The 9,828-nt window shown below is 48.2% G+C and overlaps 1 protein-coding gene across 8 annotated transcripts in view; it reads left to right on the forward strand.

Moving 5' to 3' along the window:
* The window catches only part of CEP250 (centrosomal protein 250), a 31,826-nt gene extending 22,331 nt beyond the window's left edge, over positions 1-9,495 (forward strand). For 4 of the 8 annotated variants that reach the window (XM_065032608.1, XM_065032610.1, XM_065032611.1 and 1 more), the window contains 5 exons: positions 156-2,645; positions 6,172-6,327; positions 6,729-6,836; positions 7,002-7,052; positions 7,837-9,495. In XM_065032608.1, the coding sequence (XP_064888680.1) occupies positions 156-2,645; positions 6,172-6,327; positions 6,729-6,836; positions 7,002-7,052; positions 7,837-8,124 (3,093 nt within the window). In that variant the 3' untranslated portion in view covers positions 8,125-9,495. Of the gene's footprint in view, positions 1-155; positions 2,646-6,171; positions 6,618-6,728; positions 6,837-7,001; positions 7,053-7,836 lie in introns of all 8 variants that reach the window. The other 4 variants (XM_065032609.1, XM_065032612.1, XR_010466666.1 and 1 more) reach the window with 3 other exon arrangements.
* Positions 9,496-9,828: the final 333 nt, after the last annotated feature.

Raw genomic sequence — 9,828 nt, forward strand, 5'->3', positions numbered from 1 at the left:
TGAGCGAGCTGGGAAAGCCGGAGCTGGAGGTGCAGGAAAGGTCTGAACACCCCGAGAGGCAGGAGAAAGCGGGCAGCCCTGGGCTGGCACTGAACAGGAGTGCAAACCCAGTAGGACAGTTGGAATGACTTGATCTTTTTCTTGCTGTTTTGCAGCATGAACGGGACAGGCTGGAAGCAGCTAAAGAAAAGCTGGTATGGGAGAGAGAACGTCTCCAGGAGTCAGTCACAGCCGCTGAGAGCCGAGCAAACACAGCAACAGATATGAACCACTGCCTTGAACAAGAACTTCAAACTACTTTGTCTATCTTAAAAATCAAAAATGAGGAGGTGGAAACACAGTGGCAGAAAATGCAGATGCTGCAGCAAGAGGCAGCAGAGGGTAAAGCTTTGCAGGAGACTCTCATTCATATGAATGATGCCCTGTCAGAGAGGGAAGGAGAAACACAGTTGTACCAGGAACAGATGAGAATGCTGGAAAATCAGAAAGAAATGCAGAGAACTGCTCTTGATCGGGTGATGAAGGACATGGCAGAGAAAAACCAGCAGGTGCAATCCCAGCAAGACCAGATCCGGGAGCTGGAGAAGCAGCAGGAGCTGCAGAGGACGGTTGTAAGTGGGATGAGCAAAGAGCTGGAGGAGAGAGAGCAGGAGATCAGATCCCAGCAAGCACTGATAGCGGAGCTGGAGAAGCAATTAGAATCGCAGAGGACTGCTGTCAGTAAAATGACCAAAGAGCTGGAGGAGAGAGACCAGGAGATCCAATTCCAGGAGGGGAAAATAATGATTCTAGAACAACATGGTGCATCACAAGTGAAAAATCTGCTTGTGGATCTTGATCATATGAAAGAAAACTTGAAGGTAAAAAATTCAGAGCTTACATCTCTGACTCAGCGGATCCAAGAACTGGAAGCAGAGGGAGAACAGGCAAAATCTCTCCACACAAGCCTTGAACACCTGAGGGCAGTTCTTAAGGACAGAGAGAGCGAGTGTGATTCTCAAAGGGATCAGTTAAGACTCTTGCAGCAGTACAAGGAACAGCAAGAGGAGCGCCTGCAAGAGCTTCATGGTCAAGTAGAAAAGATGACACTTTTTTTAGCTAAAAAAGATGAAGAACTTGACGCACAACAAAAGCAAAGCCAGGAAGCTGAAGAAGTCATGGAAATGCAGTTAAGGACTGTCCATGACCAACTGGAGCAGACCTTAGAAACCTTAAAAGAAAAGGACAGACTCATAGACATCCAAAAGCAACAAAGAAGGAGCTATGAGGAAAAAACAGAAAAACAGATGAATGTCTTACACAGAGACATAGAATACACTAAGACAATACTGAAAGAAAAGGATTTCCTGATTGAATCTCAGAAGGAAGTGATTGAGACCCTCCAAAATCAAGAACAAGACTCTGAACAGCAGAAGGAAATTCTGCAGCATCTTCAAGTGGCACTAAAGAAACAAGAGCAAGAAATTTTATCACTTAGAGAGCAATGTGAGGCATACAGGGAAAAGGAGAAACAGCATGAAGGTGAGCAAAGAAATCTTCAAGCAGCACAACTGACTCTAAAAGAAAGAGAAAGCAAGATAGAGGTTCTGGAGGGGGCTGTCTCTAAACTTCAGCAGGAAAAGGAGGAGGCAGTGATGCAGACCGAAGCCATAAGGCAAAAACTAGAATGTGCTGAATCTTCTTTAGAAGCTAGAGATCAAGAGATAGTGTCTTTGCAAGAACATGTCCAGGACCTTCAAGAGCAGAAGGAGTTGAAAGGCAAGCAGGCTCAGAGTCTGCAGCAGGATCTAGACAAAATGAGCCAAATAGTGAAGGAGAACTGTTTGGAGTTCCTTCAGCAGACAGAGCAAATTAATATGTTCCAGCTTTCTGAAGAAAACATGAAAATAGCTCTAACATCATGCCAGAAACAAGTCAATCTGCTTGAGGAAGTGATGAGGAAGAGGGATGAAGACAATGAAGAAGAATTGAAGACCCTGCAGAATCTCCAGGTCAGGCTAAGCCAGAAGACTGAAGAGGTTAGACACCACAGAGAGCAGGAGACGCTCCGGGGAGAAGTCTGCCCTGAGAGGGGACGAGAGACCAAGGTTCAAGGTGAGCAAAGAGAATTAGAAGAGGAAATAAGAGCTCTTCGGGAAGACCTCCAGCATGTTCAACAGACTCTTCCAAAGAAGGATGAAGATCTCGAGCACCAGAGAGACAGAGTCAGGTATTTAGAGGAGACTCTGGAAGGGAGGGAACAAGACCTTAGAAGGCAGAGTGACCTCCTGAAACAATTAACATCGGCTCTGCGATGGAAAGATGACGGGGAGACCCTGAAGAAACAAATCCAGAGACTCCAAAAGTGGGAGGAAGAGGAGGCAGAGAAGAGGCAAGTTGTCCAGGAGAGAGATGGTCTCTTGAGAAGGCAGAAGGAGCTGACCCAACAGCTGGAAGAGGAGAGGAAAGCAAAGGGGGAAGAACTGGAGCGTGTGGCTGCTCTTTTGAAGCAGACGGAAAGCAGAGAACTGAAATGGCAGCAGAAGGCACAAGCACTGACTCTTGCCCTCACCAGGAGTGAAATGGCCACTGGGACTCTGAGGGCAGAAGCAGCTGTCCTGCAGAACATGGTTTCAGAGAGGGACACGGACCGGTTTCATCATCAGGTGGGCACTTGAGGGACCATCAGCCAACTGAAATGTCTCTCAAGGATTCTAAAGATGGTTCCCATAAAGACATGGGAGTATATATTCCTGTCAAAACTCAGGCGGAAGAACTATGTTTATGTGATGTGTAAAAAGGGACAGACCACCTGGGAGGAATATAAGGCGGCCATTAGAATAGGCAGGGATGTGGTGAGGAAGGCCAAGCTCCACTTGGAATTAAATCTGGCCAGGGATGTCAAAGACAACAAGAAGGGCTTCTTCAAGTACATCAGCAGCAAAAGGAAGGTTAGGGAAAATGTAGGTGCGCTGCTGAATGAGGAGGGTGTCCTGGTGACAGATGACACAGAGAAGGCAGAGTTACTGAATGCCATCTTTGCTTCCATCTTTAATGCTTTAATGCTAAAAAAGGCCCTCAGGAATCCCAGATGCTAGAGACAGGAGAGAAAGTCTGGTAAAAGGAAGACTTTGGCTTGTTTGAGGAGCATCAGGTTAGAGATAGTTTAGACAATCTGGACATCCACAAATCCATGGGGCCCGATGGGATGCACCCACAAGTGCTGAGAGAGTTGGCAGATGTTATTGCAAAGCCACTCTCCATCATTGAAAAGTCTTGGAGAACAGGAGAGGTACTTGAGGACTGGAGGAAAGCCAGTGACACTCCAGCCTTCAAAAAGGGAAAGAAGGATGACCCAGGAAACTACAGGCCAGTCAGTCTCACCTCCAACTCTGGAAAGGTTATGGAACAACTTACTCTGGACGTCATTTCCAAGCATATGGAGGAAACTAAGGTTATCAGGAGTAGTCAGCATGGGTTCACCAAAGGGAAATCATGCTTGACCAACCTGATAGCCTTTTATGATGACATGACTGGCTGGATAGTTGAGGGAAGAGCAGTGGACATTGTCTACCTTGACTTCAGCAAGGCTTTTGGCATTGTCTCTCACAACATCTTCATAGACAAGCTCAGGAAGTATGGGCTGGACAAATGCATGGTGAGGTGGATGGCAGAGCTCAGAGGGTTGTGATCAATGGTGCAGAGTCTGGTTGGAGGCCTATAATTACTGGGGTTCCCCAGGGGTCAGTGTTTGGTCCAGTCCTGTTTAACCTGTTCATCAGTGACCTGGATGAAGAGACTGAGGGCACCCTCAGCAAGTTTGCTGATAACACCAAACTGGGAGGAGTGGCTGACACACCAGAGGCTGTGCTGCCATCCAGAGACCTGGCCAGGCTGGACTGGGCAGAGAAGAACCTGATGGAATTCAACAAGGGCAAGTGTAGGGTCCTGCACCTGGGGAGGAGCAACCCCAGGTACCAATACAGGTTGGGGTGGACCTGCTGGAAAGCAGCTCTGCAGAGAAGGTCTTGGGAGTTCTGGTCGACGACAGGGTGACCATGAGTCACCAATGTGCCCTTGTGGCCAAGAGGCCAATGGTACCTGGGGTGCATGAGGAGGAAGGTTGTTCCTCCCCCTCCACTCTGCCCTGGGGAGGCCACATCTGGAGTTACTGTGTCCAACTCTGGGCTCCCCAGTTTAAGAAGGACAAGGAATTCCTGGAGGGAGTCCAGTGAAGGGCTATGAAGATGATCAGGGGTCTGGAGCATCTTTCTGATGAAGAGAGACTGAGAGAGCTGGGGCTGTTCAGCTGGAGAGGAGAAACTGAGAGGGATCTTGTTTATGTTGATAAATATCTGAAGGGTGACTGTCAAGAGGATGGACCAGACTCTTTTCAGTGATGTCCAATGATAGGATTAGGAGGCAACGGACACAGACTGAAGCACAGGAGGTTCTGTCTAAACATGAAGAGAAACTTCTTTACTGTGAGGTGCCAGAGCCTGGAACAGGCTGCCCAGAGCAGGTGTGGAGTCTCCCACCTGGACGTAATGCTGTGTGATCTGCTCTGGTGAATCTGCATTAGCAGGTGGGTTGGACTGGATGATCTCCAGAGGTCCCTTCAACCCCAACCAGTCTGTGATTCTGTGATAGCTCCACGACCTGCTTGGCCAAAGCCCCATGAGCGCAGCCAGCGGGCTGGCCTGTCTGTGCAGGGCCGCCCAGAGACCGTTCACCTGCTGGAACGTTTCCTGCCCAGCCCAGAACTACTGACAGAACAACAGAGCTCGACGTTAAAATGAACTGCAGTCCCACGGCTGGGGCTGGGTCGTTGGTTCTCTCCTGTCTGGCCAAGCTTGGCCAGCGTGTCCTGGGGAGGATTTGCCACAGCAAGGAAAGGGCACGGTTGGCCACATTAATGTATGGAACTCGGTACAGTTTTATACCAATGGCTGAACAGCAGTGACACCGATGGTGCTTAGAGGATGCTTTCAGAGATGGAGATTTCTAGGAACAGCTTTTCTACTGTGTTAAAATAATGGAATTGGTACTGTTGCGTGATCTGGTTAAAGGCTTCATTGCCATTCCAGATGTACTTGTGCTACAGCCCCAAAAGCAGGAAGGCAAATGAGTGTGGATTTGTCCCAGGTGATCTGGCTCAGGTGCTGCCAGTGGAGCTGCTGCAACAGTCTGGGCTGCAAACTTGCCTGGGACTCTGCCAACACTTTTAGCATTATGTTAGTATACAGATATACGAAGATGCTACTGATAAAGTGCTGTATTTATGCATTATACATTTACACATTCCTCGAGAAATATCACTGCCAACCTCATCACGATGATGACAGGTATTGTGATCTGTTGATGGGAAGCAGTGGAGTGACAAGGGCAGGAAAGACGAAAACAATGGGAGACTTCAGTTGCATCCCTATATTAATACTAATGGATCAGGTACACAACAGCATAAGATCAGGTAATGAGATCAGTACAGTGCCAACAGCAAGACCACATTTAGAGGTGTGTCAGAAGTTGCTTCAAGGAGCAGATCCTCAAGAAACCCACGAGAGGCAGGTGGCTCTTGAGTAAGTTCAGATCGGTGCACAGGCCTTGGTTGATAATGTCATTCTTTTCAAAGAACAGTTCTGTATTGATGATGTTACAGGAAAAGGGAACACAGAACAAAACCTCAGTATTTAATCACTGCAGCAACACATGGTTCACCCACATCTTGCATATTGTTTGGTTGTGCCAGGACAGGGAGTAGAGCTATAGATAGGAGAATATACAGTGAGGGTCAGAGAGGGTGAACAAGATGTTAAATAGCTTCCCTAACAGGAACAGTATATGTGGAAGCCTTCATGATGGAAAAGAGATGGCTGAGAGGGAGCTGGCAATACTCTGGACCTTTGGAATAGCCAGTTAATGTTTACAGTCTCTCTCAAAACCAAAATGGGGGACACCGAACCAAACTAGCAGGAGGCATGTCCAGAACAAACAATTCCATTTCTCCCAGGTGGGCTGGAGGGGGCTCCTGTGAAGAGAGATTCGGGCTGTTTTGGGCTGTGGCCCAAGGGGGAGAAGAAGGGACTTGGCCCTGTCCGGTCCTGATCCCGCTCACTCTCCCCGGCTTGTTCATTCTGGCCCTTGTAACCTGCGTGTGGCACCAGCTCCACCATCTCCTCTCTGAATCCCCAGCAGGCTGCTGCAGAAGGGGAGCGGCTCTCCTGGCTCTCAGAGAAGAGACGCCTGTCGCAGCGGCTGGAATGTCTGCAGGGAGCAGTTGCAAGGCTGGAACTGGAGAAGACGGAGCTGAAGCAATACAACGCTGAGCTCAGGAGGACCCTGGAGCTGGTAAAACAGGCTTTCCCTGCCTCTGCAAAGCCTCCCGGTGCTCTGGAACACCACACGTTTCCCAGACGGCACTCTGGAGTCCTCTGCTGGTTTCCTGCCCTCTCCCCCTCCCGCTGTGGACACTCGCTGTCTGTTTTCTCTCCCTTCTGGCACCCGTTGCCTTCACAACTGCACATTCACTGGGGTTCCCGCCTTCTTGCCCCAGTGTCCCCATCCACACACACTGGACTCTCTCTTGCCCTTTCTCCTCCATATTCTGCTTCGAGTGCGTTTTGCTCCAACGTTCTCAGGTGCAAGTGACAGTCTGTGAGCAGAAATCTCCTTGCCCTGATGTGCAGGGGTCCTTCTGCTCCTCGTTTGGTGGCCTGAGTCTGTGACCCTTTCTCCTCCCCAACGTGCAGGTGGAACGTGAACGCAGGAGGCTGAAGAGATGTTGCCGTGGTCGGTCGCTGCCAGATGCGTGCGGGTTGTCTCTCTCTGACCAGCGGGAGGTGCCGGCTTCTAGACAGGTGAGAACAGAATCGCACTGGGTGGCAGGGGGGTCTGGCCATAGGGAGGAACGATGGCAAATCCCAGTGGCAGCAGCCCCCAGTAGAGACTTCATAAAACTCAGATACGGGCTGCAGCTTTGACTAAACTGGAGACAAAAAGAAATCCTTGTGTTTTCTTCACAGGAGGAGTCCCACACGTGCTGCACTTGTCGCTTGGCCGAGCTCCAGCAGCAGGTGAGGAGCAGGAAACTCATCCAGAGCTGCCTTGGCCGCACTGATGGGCACAGCTTTGCACAGCGCTGCAGCCCGGGGTCGGTTTGGCCGTCAGGAAGGGAGTGCAGCAGGCAGGGTCAGACACAGCTGTTGGCCATGGCCAGACACATCATTCACCTGGGTCTGGGCTCTGACAACCCTGAAGGTCAGGCAGGGTCGGAGAGGAACTGGAACTCACCAGAAAATAGAGAATATTTGTATTTTATATATATAAGGGGGATCCCCTTGAGTCTTCCTTATCGTGTTGACTCTTCCTGTTTTCCTGTGGCTCAATTAGCAGCGTATCTGCATCGTGTCAGAGCTCCAGGGATCCGAGGCAGTGCCAGAGCTTAGAGCCTTCAAACACTCATTGGTCTCGTATTGCTCTTCTGTGCTGATTGTGATCCCAATATAGGACTGAGCTAGAGACCTGAGCCCTGTATGGATGTTTGTTTTATCACTGTCCTGAGCTGTTTCCCCCAAACAGCAAAGCCTGAAGTGCTGCTCCCAGCGCTGCCATCCCCTCCGCTCCACAGCGGGCAGAGGAACATCCCAGAGCTGCTGTGGCTGAGGAGCTGAGCGCAGCTGGGGCTCTCCCTCTCCGTTCAGGGTGACTCTGGGAACATGTTGCTGCCCATTGAGAGGGACAAAGTGTTTGTCGGGGCTGGAGTTAGAGGACACGTCTTCCCTGCTGGCTGGTACCGTGGAGCTGTGGCTGGTCCTGACAGCGTGGGCTTGGCTGAGCTTGGCCTTTTGCCTCTTTCAGGTGTCCCTACTGCAGAAGCAGCTGGCACAAGAACGAAAATACAAGCAAGACTATATTGAGAGCTGCACAAAGACCAGCCGGGAGCTCTCGGACCTTCACCAAGAGCTTTCGGCCTCCTTAGCAGCTGTGGCCAGGGATCCCAAAGCTGCTGTTTTGGAAGCAGAAACTTTGAAGCTCCATCGGTCTCTGAACCTTAACTTGGCACTACTTTCTCTGGACCGTCAGAGTCCTGAGAAACAGCCACTGCATTCAACAGCCAGACCCACCAGAAGCGATGACCCGAGGTGACAGCCCCAGCGTACGGCAAAAGGCTGATTTCCAAATTATGTTTCCTTCAGTGCCTGAGGATTATGGGAAACCAAAAGGAATGCAAAGTTTTACTGTTTTACTTAATGACTGCGCAGAACAACTTTCAGCTACTTTGGGTACATATGTATAAATATGGAACCAACAGCAACAGCACATGAGACCAAAGTTTATGTACAAGTGTAGACAAACACCCATGCAACCAGCAATAAGGGAAGCAAAATCATCTCACTGGGATTTAACATTCTTGAAGCCAGAAACAAAACAAAATGACAAAATAACGTTTTTCTCACAAGTGGACAATTTTATTTTTCAAACACAGTTTTTCGGCGTTTCTGGTGTTTCTGGTTCCTTCAGACGTGTGAATGTTGCATAAAGACAGGAAGGAGAACTTGCCTTGAAACAAGTGGAACGTACAGCACTTACTTTGCAAATAAAGATGATGAGGAGACCTTCAGAGGTCTTTGGGGCATGAAGATTACCATGGTGTAAGGATATTTAACTTTCTGAAAAACCCTCAGGACATTTAGAATGCCAAGCACAAGTGAAATGTGGTTTGAATCTATTTCAGCAGGTGAGAGAATGCACTTGCGTCTCTTAAGGGCATGAGATTCATAGGCTACCGACGTAACTTTCCCAGCCAGCTTTCTCTTCTGATGAGATGTAGAAAGAAGTTTACAAGTCTGGGAGAATTTGTCAAGGATACTGAAGTCAAAGGAAACAGTATTGGTGGAAACCAAGAAGGAGGTTCCAGGTTAATTAAAGATTGATAAGAGGAAACATGATAGTCATGAAGTATCTAAAGCAGTCATTCCAAAATACACTATGACTCAATTTCTTTTTTATAAAATGTGGATTTCTGTTTGCTTTGAAATTTTTTATGGCATTTTGCGTATTTCTCTACAGCTTTCATTTTTCCAGGCATGGTCGAGTGTTTCTTCAGGACCAAGACTCTTGGAGCCAGGGAGATGGAACATTTCTGTCCTCCTCTCCCTCCCATTGTTCAGGTAACCAGGGCAGTATCTTCTCTCTGTGCAAGGTGGATTTTTAGCTCCTGCTGAGTTTCTGCAGACCATCGGGCATCTTATCACTGCTGAGAGCTGGAGGAGTTGTTGCTTTGCACAGGGCAAGCTCATTGACAGTTCTTGTTCCAAACTGAAAGCTATCAGCTGTTCTGACACTCCTCTCTCCTTTAAGCTGTTTCCACATGGTAACACAACCTTGACAAATTTTTAAGGCTGTTTCCATTGAATTCTGTCACCAGAGGCAGGAAACGACGCTGTTTGTGGATGTTGCCAAGTTGGTGCAATGTTAAAAGATTTGCTTATTAAATATCTCACTCAAATTGTTTCATATAGTCCTTTTCAACTACTGTTTTTTTAGCTCTTTGCTCATCACTTCATTCTCACATGATGCTTACCAAGCTGAACCAAAAAGAAATAAATTGAGGGGAAAGTTGGGAGCCATTTAAAGTGTTTATACTTCTTTTTAAAGTGATTGTACGTATTTGAGTGTATATATTCACCCCATGGCCTCAGTACAATTCTCATCTTGTTGAGACTTATCCATAGTTTTAGTGGTATATGTGTATATTTACTTTAAATTGAAAACCAATGTGGCTGAATGGATACTTCCTTGTTCCTTCTATGCAAAGATTAGTGTTAATATACGATTAGATATCCTGCG

This window comes from Columba livia, chromosome 16 (assembly GCF_036013475.1).
Source record: "Columba livia isolate bColLiv1 breed racing homer chromosome 16, bColLiv1.pat.W.v2, whole genome shotgun sequence".
NCBI lineage: Eukaryota > Metazoa > Chordata > Aves > Columbiformes > Columbidae > Columba > Columba livia.